General features: G+C 43.3%; 1 protein-coding gene across 7 annotated transcripts in view; it reads right to left on the bottom strand.

Annotated features, from left to right (window-relative positions):
- The window catches only part of NRG1 (neuregulin 1), a 178329-nt gene that overhangs the window by 82417 nt on the left and 76757 nt on the right, over nt 1–19155 (bottom strand). For 4 of the 7 annotated variants that reach the window (XM_054178396.1, XM_054178397.1, XM_054178398.1 and 1 more), the window contains exon 1: nt 15172–15941. The exons of the other annotated variants lie outside the window; for them this stretch is intronic. In XM_054178396.1, coding sequence (XP_054034371.1) covers nt 15172–15799 — 628 coding nt within the window. In that variant the 5' untranslated portion in view covers nt 15800–15941. Of the gene's footprint in view, nt 1–15171; nt 15942–19155 lie in introns of those variants that run through there. 7 annotated transcript variants of the gene reach the window in all.

Here is a 19155-nt window from a genome sequence, read left to right as displayed (position 1 = left end):
CTCCAAAAGGACCTCACCAAATTGCAGTGGAGGAAAGAGAGATGATTAATAGATGTTCCCCTGGAAGTATTGTTTCACCAGCACCTTTTTTTTTTTTTTTTTTTTTTTAAGAGGTCCCTTGCATCCTGACACATTCCAGTGGTATATAGTTTCCTAAATACAGTCTCTTATATATGATGCCCTGGTTATCTGACACTTCTAGAGAATGACAGGGAAGCTAAAGGCTCTTTATTATTGCCTTGGGACATGGCTAAGACCTCCTTTCACTTACATATTCAAGGCCTTTATGGGAGGAAAAAGGGAAGCTGCCATTGCTTCTCACTGAGCTAAAATCACTGTATTGTGATGGAGATTAAATACAATAGTATTCAATGGTCTTAGGACAATAATCCTTGTTTATTACAGATATTTTGGTATGGGTTGTCAATGAAGCATGAAAAAACAGGGCCCTATCATACAAGGACACTGTGCACAACATTCTGAAACCATGTTTCTCAGTTATCCTGCAAACACTAAGACTTAATACCTGTGTAAGTCCACACCAGCCCCAGAATCAGGGGAGCTTGGGTGTTCCACAGTGTTCAGTAAAAGCTTAGGGTCAAGTGTAAAACTGCAGGTTCATTAAACAGGCAGTAACTCACACATTCACTCTACTGTAAAAGTAGCTATAAAAAAATAGGTATGTTTCCTCCTTCTTGATTTTGACTCTTATGACAGATCAGCCCACTGCCCTACTCATCAATTCATCTGAAATGTTAAAAATAGCCTACAGTGCATTTCCTTTCTGCTCAGTCTGAACGTAAACCAGATGTGTCACATGGTAGAGCACCAATTTAGCTGCTGGTAGTTTGCAAGTCAATTGGTTCTTTATTGATTGGTGTCTGAGAGGTGTGCAGCACTTTGCCTCATGCTTTGTGGACTGCGTCCTTCCACAAAATACGTGATCTTGCTCAGTAACAGAGAAGTCTCAGAGCTGCCATTTCCCTGCCTTTTGGTTCACTGCTCCTCTTACATTTACCTAAGTGTATGTGGGGTGCAGGATGGATACAGGTTGTAGTCTGAGAAGGTGCGAAGACCAGTAAAACATGTAAAAATCATACAGAACTGGCACATCCTGACCCAAAGAATTTAACAATGTGGGCATGGTCAGATCCTGAAGAAGAATAAGGTCCTCGTCACAGCCTGCAGTCTGAACAACAGCCAACTAAGCGTACTGTACTTTTACCCTGTACTGGTAAGGTACCCTAGCACCAGTCTTTGCTTAAGAGGCAGCATGTCATTTACTGTTACCATATGAATCTACTATTGCCCTGTAGTGGTTTGAGCCTTAACTGGGAGTTAAGAGCTCAGATGGGGGCAAGGCTGAGAATCTCTCCCCTGCTCCCCCCTTCTCCCTCCCAACAGAGAGGAAAAAAAGGAAAGGGAAGGAGCAAATCCACCAAGCAATAATTTGGAGTTGGCCTGGAAGCAGAAAGGTAAAGAGTTTTCTTCAAACAATATATATATTTTTTAATATATATATATATAAAATATATATATATAACAATATATATATAACAATAACAGGTAAGGTTCACAAGGGCAAGGAACAAGGATGGATGGGAGGGGGAAAAAAAAACAGAATACAAAACCACTCTCTCTGAAGAGGCACGGAGGCAGCAGGGAGAAGGATCAGGCCCAACCATGTGGCAGAAGAGCAGGAGAGCAGCCACAGTAGCTCTCATTCAGGAGAGACAGGAGCCAAAAGGACCCTAATGACTGCCATGTCCTGCTTTTTATACCCTAGCTGGGTAGGGAGGGGGGAGTGGACTAGACTCAGTTTCCCAGGGGGAAAATGCCCTGCAGGGAGGGCAAAGCACCTGCAAGCCCTCCACCCTGGGGTTTTTTTTTTTTTTTTTCAGAATGGGTGTTAACCCACCACATCCCCTTAGCAATGTCCACTCTGAAAGATGAGTTAAGAGCAAAAGAATGCCATGAATGAGATGCTGTGCAGCATGCTGGGGACACAGGATCATGATGCAGTGTTCTGTGCAGCGCTCTTTAGGGTGTTGGTCACAGACCAGCAACACTCTCTCTCTTGGAGCAACCCTTCAAACCATGTGTTTCAATCCAGCTCTGTGCAAATTTCCATTCTCTCTGTGCCACTCAGTGTTTGCAAGAAGAATGTGCTTGGTGATAGGACAGATAGAACAGACACTTGTCCAGTCATTTGCAAATCCATCCCCCTGAGAGAGAAGAACCTCAGTTTCTTCTGAGAAGTAAGCTCGTTTCCTATGGCTGGTAAGGCCAGTTTCCTCACACAGAATCACAGAACATTAGGGGTTGGAAGGGACCTCCAAAATCATCAAGTCCAATCCCACTGCAAAGCAGAACTTGATCTCCCAGCTACAGAGCCATGCCCAAATCCCTTAATTTCTCCACTATAATTAATACTGGACCTATGGAGCAGAGACTGAAATGCCAAGCAGCAGAGAGCTGCTGCCTTTGGGATACGGTGTGTTGTCCTAAAAAAGAGGTAGGATCCCTTACTGTTGCACTGTACAAGGACCATGCAAATGCTCTTGCCCCTGCAGTGAGCATCATGTGCTCTGCTCTTACAGTAATTTCCTTCAGATACAAGTCTGGCAGTGACCCAATCTCATGCATTTGTGCTCTGCACCAAGCTGTCTATCCATAACAAAGCCTGTATTAACATCAGCATTTTTCACTTTGAAGGAACAACATTAACCTATTCAGAAACTGATTTCATGCAGGACACTGGGAATAGAGCACATCTAATGTAATCAATCTTTCATTTCTAGCTGAGGCAGTGCTTAGGTTGCTTTTTGCTATACAGCTATGCAGAATTGGTATGTATAGTATCCCTGCTGCAGAGAAACGCAAACTGGCAGGAGAAGAAAGGATTGTTCCTGGCATCATTTCCCCACCTACACAGCAGAAGGAAGAGCTGTTTCAAGCCAAGCAATTATCCTCAATTTATTACAGTAATGACACTAATGAAGGGCAAAACTAAAAAGTCTTTCTGGATAGGAAGGAGATTTCTGCCAAAGAAACTGTGCTCAGACCCACAAGTTACCCATGAGTGTTCAGGGGCTGCTTTTGTCTGCCTTTTTGCCTGGTAGGTTGGAGCCATCCTTGCACTATGTCCACATTGGATTCCTGCATCTACCCCAAGCAGAGGTATGGTGACTGCCTTCCCTCCTGGTCACAGAGCTTGCACTGCCAATGCTACAACAGACCCTTTGCAGTTCCTCTTCTTCTCTGCTGCTGTGCTTCTCTACCTGACAGACCATGAGCTCCTTCCTTCCCCAGTCCAGGCAGGATAACCATGCAGTGACTGCCACCCTAAAAAAAGTCCCCTGGCCAGTGACATAGGAAGCGATGATATGAACTTCATTCCTTCAACCTTGCTTTATGCAAATCAAAGCTGTTAATTTTAATGGGGCTCTATGAACAGATGAGGAACTGAGGTCTGGACCCATGCTATATAATGAGCAGAGAAAAAAAACAGCCATGGGAGCAGACAGTGTTCAAAACAATTAGCTGATTTTATGTAGTATATACAAAAGTTAAAACTAGTGAAGACTTGGAAAGAAGCAATCTCTGTTAAAAACAAACAAACAAACCCAAAACAAACTCAGAAAACAGAAACAAATACAAAGAAACAGAGGCCTTACAGCTGGCTGAGGTTCATCCAAAGGGTGAATAACAAGTCTTTAACCTTCAAAGCTCTCAGCTTTGGGAAATGTGATCCTTGGACTTAGGCTATATTATCACTTATCAAATATCAATGAAGTATATAATTGCATTTTCTTCTTTTTTCTTTTCCTTCTCTTTCTGAAGGGACTTGTAAGTTAACAGCTTATTACATTCAATGAAGCAATGACAGAAAAACAGGCTAATTCAAAATGTCAGGATATGGTTTTGTTTACATTTATTTCATCAGTCTTCAGTGACAAATGCCAGAAAAGTGTCTTTTAACAGTGAAGATGTACTGTTTTCCTATGTATTTTAAACAATATTTCTTATCACAAACTAAAAAAATAGCACCTCTGCAATTGAAGGATTCTAGAATAACTTTTTTTTCTATTGTGTCTTTATGAAATCATAGTTGCTAACCTTTATTTGCAACTTTTCTCCCCTTTCTTCTGGGGTTTTCATTAGTATGTGCTGCCCTTTAAAGAGAGAACAACTGCCTCACAGGCTGTGGGACTTCATTCTTGGTAGTGCCATAAGTTTCCTCCATGATGCCAGGTAAATCACAGAGGCCTCTGTAAGAGGAGCTATTTGCCCTCAGAGACTGTGAATTCTCAAAAACTTGGCGATGTATTTGTAAACTGTCACCTACAAAGTTATTATTGAGTCATGCTCTGTAAAATGGGGCTGGTGAGTAAGTTTCCTTAGTTCTCTGTGAGGCCTATAATGGATAAGAGTGTTGGGGGTATTAGTGGAAGGTCTCTCCATTACAGTTCTCTTTATCTCAAGCCATAAGAAGTGGGATGCTAGCTGTTCTTGCACTGCTCTTTGCTGATGCCAGCAGCAATACGGCAGACCTCACAGCATCAGCCCTATGGCAATGCAGGCTTACAGTAGAAACATCCTTCTCTACTTGCAGGACTGGATATTACCACACCCACCTCCTTGGTGCTTTCAAAAAAGGTGAGGTGCCCTCCATATCACAGCTTTGTGTGGTCCAGCTCACGAATATCTCCTCCCATCTTTGGAACCTGAAAAATCTCCCAGGAATCTCAGTCCAAACGGGTGGCACACACCACAGTGACATTTCAATCACAGTCACCATTTCCCCTTCAGACTGAAGCCCATTAGTTGCTAACCTGGCTACTTCCTGGCGCTCAGCTTAAGGAAGCACTTTGATGGGAGTATAATCAATCTTACCACAAAACTCTGGCTGGTACTCTCCCAGGTGATTAAATAGTCACATGGGAGAAAAATGACACAATTCAAGGGTTGCTCTTAACCAAGCTAGGACATGAAAAATGAAAAGTGTCACTCTATTACTTGGACTCCCTTACATCACCACCCACAAAAAGGAGTCAAGAAGTGCAGCCCCTTCATGATGGACTTATGCATAATTCAAAACATGAGCTGTCTTCTGGAGCAGATCTCTGGGTCTGAGTCTGTCAAGAATGCCAAGCAGTGTGAGCCTGAAGGCTTCTCAGGCAATAAAAACGAGCAGATCACAGTGCAAGAAAATGAAGCACAGGAAGCACTGAGGTTGAGATCACACATGGGAAGTCACAAATTGACAACTTTAAAAGCTCTGTTAACAAGTGAACATCCCCAGAAGCTCTCGTAATTTTACAGATACCCCTAGATATGTGGTCCTTCTGCTACATAGCCTTCTTATGCTTTATGAATATTCACTGTATGGGCTCTCTATAAGAATAAAGCATAATGCTCTATTAGCAGAACTAGCAGAATTTAATGCAGACTTAGTGTTGGATTTCAAATGGTCATTCCAATATTTCAAATGACCATTCCAAGGTTTCTTCTATTTTTACATGCAAGTACAGAGAGTGCAAGCTATAACTGAAATGATAAGAGATTATTTCAATTCTGAACTCACCACAAGGTAAAACAAAGGCCAGTGTATCTGAACTGCCCATTAGTTTCCCATGAAAACTACAGTCAGCATGTAAGTAAAGAGCTGCTTCAAGTAAAAATTGTGAACATGAAGAAATCTGCACACAGTCAAAGTCACTAGAGGGTGTGATTTGAATTAGCCAAAGCCTTTTTCTTGATGAGATTGGGATACGAATTAGTCACCTTGGGGTAGGAAGCTACCACATTCCTCCTATGTGGTTGGTGAAGGTTAGTTAACTCCCCAAAGGAAAAATTCCAGCAGCTGAATGTACTTATTTCAAAATAAGCTTGATGCAGTATTTGCCAGATCTGAACATTCCACATTTTCTGTTATATGATTTATCATTACATAAAAGTCCTGGTCAAATAATTTGTCTGATCATTTTCTGTAGATTGATATTTCCAAGTTTTACTCAGCAGTGTTTACATGACTTGAACAAAATTTGCAAACTGTGTTTTTTAGGAACTTTTCAATGTCTCTCTAAAGTCATCTTTTTTGATTGTTTTGGTTTTATGCCATTGCCATTTGTAATACAGAGTAACACATGAAAATTGATATATGACTGAAATGTAAGTTTGACATCAGACAGCACTGGTATAGTCATTTGTTATAATCAATGTGTATTAGCATCCTGGAAGCATCAGTAGCAGCCCTGAGAAGCAGCCCTGCAAGAACAACAGCAGAGTACACAAGATATTACTCTGCAACTTGGGGAACCTGCTGTTAGAAGGAAGTAAATTTAAATATCAAATTATGCTTTGAATGCTGACATGTTGTCATACCATGCTTTCTGGATCTCAATTCTGTCCAGGAAGCATAACATTTTTTTGTTTGTTTGTTTGTTTGTTTGTTTTGGTTTGTTTTCTTTGTCAGATTCTGCCTAGCTAAATGGCTTAATGGCACTGACACTTCCTTTGGTTCATGGCTAGTAAATCTGGTTTCTGAAATTGTAGCAGTTATCAGAATACACTTACAGAACAAGTCTCTTTTAAAGCTTCTTCCAAATTTGGAGAAGGAAGGACTGTCATAGACTGCACACATGGAACAAAATAACAACTATGAAAATTACGGGGTTGCTTTAAAAGCTACTTATTTGAGACATCTCCACTAATCTCTAATGCATGGTAAATGGAAATGCTTGGAGCTAGCAAGCAAAAGAGGTTGCTAGCCATGTTCTTGAACCTTCATGTGTTCAAAACCCAGTGTATTTGACGTTTCTAATGGACAAATACCATTTTATAAAGCAAAAGGAGAATTCTGGGAGAGAATTCAATGACAGAGAGAAGTTTTGCAGTGTTTTGGTGTACAGGCAGAGCAGAGTGATTCTTGTCATGAGGAGGCTGGGGAAAGCAGTGTGTGAAGGGCATTTTCTTGAATTTCAGTACTAGTGAGGAGCCTGTACTCAGAATGGCTGGATGGCAAGAGGATGTTGCCTGCTAAAATTTGCTTAGAAATGCAACATGGCCAAAGAATGGATGATTGCTTTTGTAGTCCAGCACCCTAGCAGGGACAAAAGCTGCTTTGGGATCTCCTGCAAGTCCCAGGCAGACTGCAGAACCTGTGGTTCTGGGAAACACATTCTTCCTGCTTGCTTCCAGTCAAGAAAGGATTAGGCATCCCCTGCTCTCCCATGTATTGCACATATAACCAGTTCTTCCCAGTTTTCTGTCACTTTCCTGGTTACTTAATGATCTTCCTCTCTTGCAAGTATGAGCTTAAGCCTCTCCAAGACCCTGTATCAGCACAGCAAGAAGACTCAATACTTCTTATCCTGTTTTCTTTAATTCCCTAACTACAATATATAATAATCCTAAGAACACACTCACTAATTTGTTCTCTGACTAGCTCAGACCAGATACCTAAATATTATTCTTTCATTCACCTACACTGTTCTCTCTGCCTTATTACCTTCACACCGCTAACCATCCTACTGAGCACACCCACAGCCCAAGAAAAGCTATTTTGAAAATATAAAAATGTCTTGAAAATTCCAGCTCTCTTGAAATGATATTTTATTTTCTTGATATATTATGCTCCCTAATTCCTCTGTACTGTGATGATAAAAGATGCTTGGGCATCATGCAGGTCAAAACAGGTGATTCTGTTTAAAACCAAACTAGAATAAGGGAAAGGGAAGAAACTGCCTCACTGTCAGCCTTCATACAGCAACTGGAGGGGGTCTGGAAGAAACCTTAGTCAAGTAGATTCTCTTTCATGTAGGTCATTGACCAGTGCATCACAATGCTCTGCTAGATCCTAAGGGCTACATACCTGGGAACCTTTATGCCAGTAAAAATTCAGATCATTTTGTTCAAGCTGAAAAACTAAGTTAATTACCCAGATTAATTTAGTAGAGTGTGAAAAGTGTAAGTTTATCTTCTCAACGTCCAGCTTCAGCAGCTTTACACTGCCTTCCAATTACCATCTTAGGATATTTTATGAGCTTGGAGTAATTTTTTTCCTTTTTTTTTTTTTTTTTTTTTTTTTTTTTAATAAGAGAAATGCTTTTGAATGAGCTTTATACTCTTTTCCCCCTCTTTTGATCTGTCTAAATATAAGAATTAATTGACTATTAAAAATTCTAAAATTAAAATCTCTTTCAGTAATTCCATAGAAATACTGAGCTATGTCACAAATCATACTTAAGATCACAGCTTCATATACTCCCCTCAGTGCCATGTGACTACCAACTCAGTATTGATTTCCTTTCATCTCAAAAACTGGAGCAATATTCATTGCCAAAATAAAAAGCTGTTTGAGTTATGAGAATGCATTGCCAGCAAGTTCCAGGATGAAGCATAGACATAAAAAAATGGGGGAGGGGACAGTGAAAGTGTATGTGAAAAAAGCTGAATATACTCACTGAGAAGAGACTTGCTGAGCCACTTGGATACTCACAAGTCCATGGGCCCAGATGGATTCATCCTAGGATACTGAAAGAGCTGGCAGATGAGGTGGCCAAGCCACTCTTCATCATTTACCACCAGTCCTGGCTCACCAGAGAGGTCCCAGGTGACAGGAAGCTGGCCAACCTGATGCCCATCCACAAGAAGGGCCAGATGGAGGAACCAGGGAACTACAGACCTGTCAGCCTGACCTCAGTGCCAGGCAAGATTATGGAACAGGTCATCTTGAGTGCGATCACACAGCACTTCCAGGATGGCCAAGGGATCAGGCCCAGCCTGCATGGATTTAGGAGGGGCAGGTCCTGCCTCACCAACCTGATCTCCTATGATCAGGTGACCCACGTGGTGGATGTGGGGAAGGCTGTGGATGTGGTCTACCTGGACTTCAGCAAGGCCTTTGACACCATCCCCCACAGCAAACTCCTGGCCAAGCTGTCAGCCCATGGCTTGGACATCAGCACTCTGTGGTGGGTTAGGAACTCGCTGGAGGGCTGAGCCCAGAGTGTGGTGGTGAATGGTGACACATCCAGCTGGCAGCCAGTCACTACTGGTGTCCCCCAGGGATCAGTGCTGGGTCCCATTTTATTCAACATCTTTATTGATGATCTAGATGAGGGGATTGAATCCGTCATCAGTAAGTTTGCAGATGACATCAAGCTGGGGACAGGTGTTGATCGGTTAGAGGGTTGAAGGGCTCTGCAGAGGGACCTTGGCAGGCTGGACAGATGGGCAGACTCCAACATGATGGCATTTAACAAGTCTAAGTACCAAGTGCTGCACATTTGCCACAACAACCCCATGCAGTGCTACAGGCTGGGGTCAGAGTGGCTGGAGAGCAGCCAGACAGAAAGGCACTTGGGAGTACTGGTTGACAACTGGCTGAACATGAGCCAGCAGCATGCCCAGGTGGCCAAGATGGCCAATGGCATCCTGGCCTGCACCAGGAACAGTGTGGCCAGCAGGAACAGGGAGGTCATCCTCCCTTTGTACTCAGCACTGGTTAGGCCACACCTTGAGTCCTGTGTCCACTTCTGGGCCCCTCAGTTTAGGAAAGATGCTGAATTGCTGGAAGGTGTCCAGAGAAGGGCAACAAAGCTGGGGAGGGGTTTGGAGCACAAGGCCTATGAGGAGAGGCTGAAAGAGCTGGGGTTGCTTAGCCTGGAGAAGAGGAGGCTGAGGGGAGACCTTCTTGCTCTCTACAACTACCTGAAGGGAGGTTGTAGCCAGGTGGGAGTTGGTCTCTTCTCCCAGGCAACCAGGAACAGAACAAGAGGACACAGTCTCAAGCTGCACCAGGGGAGGTTTAGGCTCAAAGTGAGGAGGAAGCTCTTCACAGAAAGAGTGATTGGCCATTGGAATGTGCTGCCCAGGGAGGCTGTGGAGTCACCGTCTCTGGAGGTGTTCAAAAAAGGATTGGACTTGGCGCTTGAAGCCATGGTTTCATTAGTCATGAGGTGTTGGGTGATAGGTTGGACTTGATGATCTCTGAGGTCTTTTCCAACCTTGTTGATTCTATGATTCTGTGACTCTAAGATATATGTTTAAACCAGGCTTTCATAATTAAAAAAATAAAAATACAAGAGCAGATGGATGTCACAATATCACCAATCTTGTCCAGATCTGGATGGACCTTGCCTCTGTTTTAATGTAGAGCAACCTGAGTAGCAGCCAGCCATGTCCCATTAGACATTCTTGCCCATTTGTCCCCAGCTAAAACCTTTCCTGTCTCCTCAGTGACTAAGACTCTATTGGGGATGAGGAAGAGGGATAAGAGACAGGATGAGACAGGACAGGGTGTATGTAAGCAGACATTACATTACCCAGAAATAATGCATAGGTATTGCTCCCTTACTGCTTTCAAGAGCTCTCTAATTGCTAAACAACTGTCATGCTCAGGCTCTTGTGTTTGATGTGTACCTCCTGCTGAGTGTGGTACTTGATATCATATTTTAATGGGAAAGATCAAAATGTGTTTCATGGGCTTCCTGCAGTATAAATAGTAAACAGTGTACCTACTATTATTCAATCCACCATAAAGGCAGTGCCTACCTCTCTCCGTGGTCTGCACAAGGAAAAAGAAGGCAGAAAGCCTTAGCAGGAGACACTGTAAAGCTGCCTACTTGTCTCCCAACTTGAAGACTGTGACTCGGTCTTTCCTTGACTTCATGTGGCCTGAAGCACACAGACTCCTGTCATTGCTTAACTTAGTGCCTTGTAACAACAACAACAAAAAAAGATGTCTTTGTGTCCAAACAAATCTGAATTCCTCAAAGACTATTTTCTTCCCTCAGTCAGAGAAAGACTTTTCTAGCACTGCCTCATTCTGGGGGAAGCAGGCTTTTTCCTTTCAGAAGTCTTTCATCACCTGTTGTGGCATCTTCTGGCTAGCTGCCCTTTCCTGACAGAGAGCCAGAGCAGTCTCTGCTCAGGTACTGTCTGCAGTAGATTGGCATCACATGTGCTCTCCCCGAATCAGCTGCCTCATTGCATTGGTATTGATTCTGAGTTGGATTTCTGCAGCAAATCTATTGCATTTCCATTAGCAAGACTGCAAATGGTGAAAACAGTCATTTATATCATTACAGGTCTGCATCACGATTAACCTGCTACTTAGCCTCCATCAAGCCAAATTCTGCCTTTTCATCTGATGCTGAGAAATTTCCCAAAGGTTTCTCTGCACCCAGAAGTTAAGCACTGGAAATCTGAGGGATGGTGCAGTGTGTATTCATTTGCACTGTGTAAATGGGAAATAAAACATTTAACTTAAAAGTATAATTGATACTAAAGAAGGATGATTTCAGACCCCTGCAGTGGACATCCAAAGCCTGTGTTTTGTTACAACATCAATTATTAATCAGTTTTGATTAGAAACTTACAATGCAGTACAGTCCCAGATGTCAATTTGAACAAAGAAACAATGGCCATGGACTCCACATATCTATTGCATTTTCTGTACTCAGACATGTATGTAAGCGAGGAGGGAGACCATGCAGAAGTTCCATATAGCACAAATACATGAATTATTCTCAGTGAAATCTACAAAGTAAAATGAAGCTTTAAAAATAAATACAAGTTCAGACTACTGTTTTGCACTGAGAAATTCAGATTGTCATTAAGTGAAACTACTTAAGGAAATACTGCTTCTTTCTCCATATGCTCCATGCATGATGCATGAAAGAAAAAAACCCACACTCATAAGGTAGTTTTAAAAGCCATGAATTTGGGCTGCTTCTCTGAGAGAAAAAAACACACGGCAAATCAGTTCAATCCTCTGTATGTTAAATAGAAGAATTGTTCCTATGCAAACAATGAATATTAAAAGGGCTATGGTAGTGACACAAAAGGAAACAAAACAATGAAACTCTGTGATTGTTAAGGGCAGTTTAAACACAGTGTGACTAACCAGGTTGTCAAGAGGAAGTCTCAGTTATTGCTTTAGAAGTCCCTAAAAATTGTAATGTCTTACACATCTCACTCCATCAGTCCCAATCCCACTTTACTCTCAATGTTCCTGCCACAATTATGTGCACCTGCAAACCACCATAATCTTTCAGACTGCAGAGAAACAAGTGTTTCAGGGAAATACAGACTGACTGGCTCAGTATGGTGGCACTTGCTATATTTGCCCTTGTTAATGAAGGCCTAGTTTTGTCTCCAGGGCCTACTGAGATCAGCATCTCTAATCCTATGCTTCTGGGTTAGGCTCAGAACTTGTCTGGTGTATTAACGGTGATTAATTGTAACCTCCTTTTGTCAAAACATTGTTAATTCTCAGGACACGTTAATGAAGAGTCATGGCATTCAAAACAAGTCTTCATATTGTGTGCCAGACACTTAGAAAGTGAATTGCAAGGCTAGTCTCCCTGTAGAGTCAGTGGAGAGAGCTACTCTTGCTAGAGTCACGCTGGGAATCATCGGGGGGAAGGTCTCTTTCTTAATGCCGAACAGGAAGCTGAAGACTGCCTAGCTTCCTAATGTAGTCACTTAAGTCAGGTGTTTGAAGCTAATCAACATCAATAATCTATCACATATGGACCAACATCTGCCTTAAGGTACTCTCCTCCTGCATCAAGCTTTGGGGGAGAAGCAGTCTCTCTTGTGGCACTGCCCTGCATAATAACAATAATCACAGAAAAGGCTGGTATGCAGCCTGTGCTCTCCCCTATTGTGACCATTTTAGGCTGTGCCTTTAAGAACCTTCTCTCACCACCACACCTTCTCTGAGTACAAACCCTTGCAGTCCATAAATTGAAGCCTTCACTTGGGCTGCAGCTGGAAGGAAAAGCTCCCTTCAGCCTGCCATAGACGTAAAATACAGATCTTCATACATTTCTTCATATAGGAGAAAGGATCACAAATGGAGAGCTAAGAAAGAACAAGCAAGGTCAAAGAGGCAGAGACAAATTGTGAGGAATATTTACAGTATGATGCAAAGCCAAGGAACATTTTCCCCATTTCTACCTCTAAAAGAACAAAAGCAATTCAGCCATTGTGCCTGCATAATTTTGGATGGATGCCAAAACCATTTCCTAGGCAAACACCCACTACCTGTCCCCAGAGTAACTCTTAACACTTTTTTCAATGAGGATGAGAAAGCCTTTGCTGATGCTGGGCCAGCACACCTGAAGTGGCAACAGAATGAGAAAGAAGAGAGCAGTCCCAGCCAAGGGTGTTTGACAGCACAGCCTTTGCTCTGCTTTGCCACATTTTGCAGGTGAGGGCCAGTAGTGCTGATGTAGGAGCTGCTGCCTGTCCCTGAGAGGCATACACAGGTCTAGTGCTGCAGCCACCCATTCATCCCTGTGTGTTATGGTCATCTGCTGGTCACCAGCACATGGCACCCAAGGTGGTCAGGGAAGCGAAAACCAGAAAGGACACAGGTGCAGCAAGGATGTACCACCAGTGTGGTGAATCCTCTGGACTCTGTTCTCTGCCAGGACTTCCCCTCTGGTCACTGGGAAACTCACTCCAATGAAGTCCTGATGCTGTAGACTATTTCTTTTGTAGCCCATGGCACCTCACCAAGTCAAGAGAGTTGTGATTCCAAAGCTGAGGCCTTGGGTATCTTCTACTTCAGGATAAAGCCAAAAATGCAGGAGTGCTGCACTCCTTTGGCAGAGATGTCACCCCAGAAAGGTAAACCCACATAGTCCTTGGCAAGTGGTTTTAGAGGATATCTGCTTAATGGGAAAGAGAAGGCAGTAAAGAAGGAAGTAAGTGGTTGGTTTTCAGATGTGTCAATGCAGTTATTGCAGAAACAGTTTTGACAATGCTACAGAGCCACATCTATTACCAGCCTGGATAAAGGGTAAAATTGTATTCAAAAGTGATGGTGTAGGAAGAAGTAAAATTTAGCTCCTGAATTGTACTAGCACTTTTAAACCTTCATGTCTTCTCAGAGGGAGAGATGCGAGGTTGATGCGTACTATTGTATCCTCCTTGGAATGAAATCTTCTCTGGTATAATTAAGCCAAGATTGACATTCTCTTAATACCGAAATGTTTTAAAACCTTTCCTTTCTGTTTCAGGCAAGGAGAAATACTATTACAATATACAAAGTAAACTAAACAGAAAGGAAGAGATAATTTTTGTATTGATAAAGGGCAAAGTATAATGACAGGAGTGAGACCAGTCTTGAATCTAATGCACCAGACACAATTACTAGGATTGTCTCTCTTCTGCTTTCTCTCCCAGGCTCCAGGAGAAAGAAGAATCAATTAGCTTTCTGCAGACTATGACCTTGAGGGATACAGCTTCAAGGGGAATATGCTGAGTAAGACAGAAGAGAAAGAAGAAAAAAGGGTTTGGAAACTCATGGAAGGGCTTGATTCAGAAACAATACATTGACCACAGAATGTGAGATATGTCAGTTCCTTTTTGTTTCTGCACTGGCAAAAAAGAAAATATCAGCACAAAAGGGCCTTTCTGGGAGCAAGCTACTTCACTGCCTGAAATGTTAAAAAGGATACTGAGAGGCAAAAGAAAGGACAATCCAATCTGCAGATGACACTGTCCAAGCCATCTCTCTGAGAATTTTATAGTTGTCAAATACATTTATAAAAAAATAGTTAGCACTGATACAATCTGTCAACCTCTCCAAGAAATCTTGCTCTACAATTGTTTGCAATGTAGCTCTTTTAAGACACCCAAGACAGTGCTTTCATAGCTGTCCAGAAAGTTGTTTTAATGAATTTTTGAATTCTTGGGCAGATCCTCTGCAATGTACTTTTTCATCTTCCCCCCCCGCCCCCCCTTTCTTTTTCCTCCCCCAGAGAATTGCAGCCCCTTCCATCCATAGTCAGAGTTAAGTGCCACAGTTAGAAGAAATATTGTGTATACAATCCTCTCCCTCAGGGCAACCCAAACTTGACCTGCTTTCAGTTCTCTCTCTCCTTTCAGTCTGCATCTATCTGAAAGTCTGTGATGCCTTAACACGCATTTATCTTAAGGAAATTCCAAGTGAAGAACTAAGTTCAGAGGCCCCTAGATGCTATCATCAGAAGGTAACACACACTATATCCATCCTAGCACATTTAAGCTTTGCAAGCCAATCACATGTCCTCCTTGAGGACAGCTGCAGAACAGTTAGATGCCTTTTTTTTTGTCCAAGTTTAAAAAAAAAAAAAAAGGAAGAAGAAGAAACGTATAACTTCTACTTACAAAGTTTTGGAGCAGTTTGGAGGTTTGTTTCTGTTGCTTGTGCCTGAGATGCTGTGGTAGGCTCCAGGGCAGATGGTGAGAGCGAAGGTGCGGCAGAGGACAACAACCCAATATCTAGGATGCGGTTATATAGAGAAGGCTGGAGGAATGGTTTGGAGGGCACAAGCGAGCTGTCACTTTGCACTGTCACTTCAGCCTTGCTCTTGGAGCTAGGTATGGGAAAGGATGAGGCATACACCTCCGAAGGCACCCAGGCAGACAGAGCTGTAGGATCCACAGCACTCTTTGGGTCTTGTCCTATTCTCCCAGGGTCAAGGTGGGTAGGAGAGTCATACTCAAAAATCTTGTCCACAAAGACCCACTTGAGACCAGCAATGCAGAGGCAAAGGCTAAGCAGGCAAGCCAGGATAGGGGCGATGCAGATCTTTTCAGAGTTGAGGCAGCCCTTCAGTCGCTCTGCCTCCAGGCACACACAGCAGGTTGCGGCAAGGCCTGCTATCCCCTGGACCCTCCTGTCCTCTCTTTGGGTCCCCGGCATGTTCTCCTCAGCTGGGAGCCCGTCAAGGGATGTGTCAGGGCTCAGTTGAGCTGAGGGGCTGGGGAAAGTGTCGGCAGCTACTTCAGACATGTTTAAGCATCAGCTCTCAAACAGCTCACCTCCAAAAGGCCTTAACCCTATCACAGTCCATTACTGTGAGAGACAGACAAAAAGAGATGGTAGCAATAGTCACAGTGCTCTGCAAAAATCAGAGTGGGAGTCAACAAAAGGTCCAAGCTCAGCAATATCATCCAAACTGGGAGAGGAGTAATGCACGGGAAAAATGAGACTCCCCCCTTGTCCCTCCCTTCCTCCAAGCCTTCTGTGGCTGTCTCTGCCTCTGTGAAGGAAAAGTAGCTTCACGATTACCAAGCTCCTGTTTGCTGGCCACTTTTATGATTCCTTAAATGCCTCTCAAGCAATCCTAGCTCTTCTGTGGAAGGGAAGAAACATCCCCCCAAAAGCAAGCACAACAAAACAAAACAGGGAGAAGGAGGGTGAGAAGAGAAAGAAAACCACGAACACCAAACAAAATTACCAGATTAAGTGAACCAATAGCCCAGAGCGAAAGGCAAGATTCTCACCTTGAGCATCTGAGACTGGTATCTGCTTAGACGAGGAAAACAATTGTCATGCGGTAGAAGGAGAAAAAGCAAAATCTGTAACAACAGCAGCAGCAGCAGAAGTGACAGTAGCAGCAGCATCCTGTCGTGTTACAGCGGCGGCTGAAAGAGGCTGAATCATTACAGAGCAGCAGGTGCTCACTGTCTGAGCATCACTGCAAACAATATCATTACACAGAGGTTTGTAAGGAAGAGCGATGCCAAGACGGTGGTAACTCCCTTTCTCTCCCCTCCCTCTTTGTCCTTCTTGAGCGCTCATTCACTTTCCTCCTTCCATCCCCACCTCCCCCACCCCCCACCCACCCTCCCGCCCCGCTCCCCCAGCCCCCTCGCAGCCTGTTTCCCTGATGTACAGACTCGCTCCTTCCTCCCCTACCCCACCCCCCGCCCTCTGCAGGGCTGCTCTGAGGGAAATCAGTACACCCAGCAACGCAGGACTGTCAGTGACTTCCTATTTTATCCAATTAGGAGGAATAAAGGCCATCGAATCGAAGAGGGGGCGAGGGCAGGAGCTGCGCTCCCTCACGCTCTCTCTCTGCGGCCGGAGCCGGCGGCCATCGGTGGCAGGGTCCGCCGGCTAGGACAGGGTGTCGGCGAGATTTCTTTGGGTTGGACTGGGCTCGCTCACTGTGATACCCGATCTCTCCCAAGGGCAATACTTCTTTCCAGCAGCAATTTCTCTCTGCCTGACACTAGAGATAGATTCCCCCGCAACCCCTCCCGCAAGCGCCCGAGTAAGTTTTGTTCACTCGGAATAATGCTGGGATGCATCTTAGATCGAGAAGATGGGAAAAAACTCAACAACCACATACACATACATAAAACTTTCCTGTCTCTGTCTCTCAAATTTTCATTTAAGCTACTACAAAGAGGTTCCTATAATTTTTTAATATGTATTACATTTTTCAACTTTCTTTCCAAATCCCTGCAAACCCCAATAGGCAAAGGCTTCACACTAGAGCCAACTCCTGAACATACTTTTCACACTGCAAGCACATATCCTCATACCCCCTACTCCCCCTTATGAAAAAAATAAATAAATATTATTAACAAGGTTGCTCCTTCATTCTTACATTTGCCTGTCATTCCTCACCTTTACCAATACCTACCACTAATTCCCATTTCCACCAGTGGAGTGTGATTCAGGGGTAAATCAATAGTTCAGTTAACATAACGGAAGTAAGATTAGAATCAGCTCTATTCCTAGTCTCTTGTCTCCCACAGAGATGCACAAATGTCCAACCAAACAGACACGTGCATAAAAGGAGAGTGGATTTTAACACCATTTCCTGTTCCTTGGACTTTGTGGAAACATTTTCAGTGAAGATTTGGGATCATGAATTCCCATTTCCCTTTAGTATAAATGACTGCAGGATGCATAAGGAAACAAAGAATCAAGTGCTACAAACTGACCTGAACTCACTGTTGCTGGTACATTTGTCAGGCATCAGAATGGTTCCTTTATAGTTACATATTTTTGGCAGTGACAAAAAAAGACATCTGTCTCTACCCATCTCAGCTCTCTGGCTACAACTCACTTCCCAACTTCAAAGGCATTTGGGTCACCACAACCCCGTGCAGCACCAAAGGCTTGGGGAAGAATGGCTGGAGAGCTGCCTGGTGGAAGGGGACCTGGGGGTGTTGGTTGACAGCCAGCTGAGCATGAGCCAGTAGTGTTCCCAGGGTGACCAAGAAGGTGAACAATATCCTGGCCTGCATCAGGAATAGTGTGGCCAGCAGGAGTAAGGAAGTGATCATGCCCCTGTACTCAGCACTGGTGAGGCTGCACCTTGAATACTGTGTTTGGTTTTAGGCCCCGAAATATAAGAAAGAATTTGAGGTGTTGGATCAAGATTGGAGAAGGACAATAAAGCTGATGAAGGGTCTAGAGAACAAGTCCTGCAAGGAATGGATGTGGGAACTAGAGTTTTTAATCTGGAGAAAAGAACTCTGAGGGGGGACCCCCTTGCTCCCTTACAGCTCTCTGAAAGGCAATTATAGTGGGTGGATGTTGGTCTAGAACAGACCAAGTAGCAAGTCACAGGACAAGAGGAAGTGGTCTCAAGCTGTACTAGGAGAGGTTTAGGTTGTACATTAGGAAACATTTCTTCACTGAAGGGTTTGTCAAATACTGGAATAGGTATCCCAAGGACATGGTTGAATCATTGTCCTTGAAGGTATTTAAAAGGTATCTAGGTGGAAGATGAAGGGACATGGTTGAGCAGTATTGAACATAGTACTTGGCAGTATTATGTTAACAGCTGGATTCAATGATCTTAAAGGTTTTTTCCAGCCTAAACAATTCTATGATTCTATTATTAGTAACATTTGTATAAAAAAGTTTTATCAAAATCTGAATGAATCCCACAGTGTTTTCACAGACCCTCATGTCAAGGACTGATTGATGGATGTCTGATCACAAAACTCCCTGTGAGGCTGTAGTAGCCAACATGAAGCAACATGAGGTTGCTACATTCAAGTGGGAAGAACTTAGCTTAAAGCACAGCCAGTGATAATAAAATCTTGAGAATGTAAAAAGGTAGATCATCACACAGTCGGGTTAATCACGTGATTGGTAAACTCAGACAGAACGAACAGCTTGAATTGCATATTTACGTAAGTGGCTCTTCTTATTACAAAGAATACATGCTCCTTAGTTGATGGTATTCTGCATGAGTGGACTCTTTACAAGTAATTCGGGGTGTGCTTCAAACAGCAGTAACAACTAAGCCACTGCAGAGTGAGTAAAATCACAGCAGCATTGCTGTGACAGCTGTGGTGGTCTGTTGGTACAAGGAAGCAAGGTTTCTAGAGAAAGGATGT

This window comes from Dryobates pubescens, chromosome Z, assembly GCF_014839835.1.
Source record: "Dryobates pubescens isolate bDryPub1 chromosome Z, bDryPub1.pri, whole genome shotgun sequence".
Taxonomy (NCBI): Eukaryota; Metazoa; Chordata; class Aves; order Piciformes; family Picidae; genus Dryobates; species Dryobates pubescens.
Note: the sequence above shows the minus strand (reverse complement) of the source record. Positions and strands in the feature narration are given on the sequence as shown.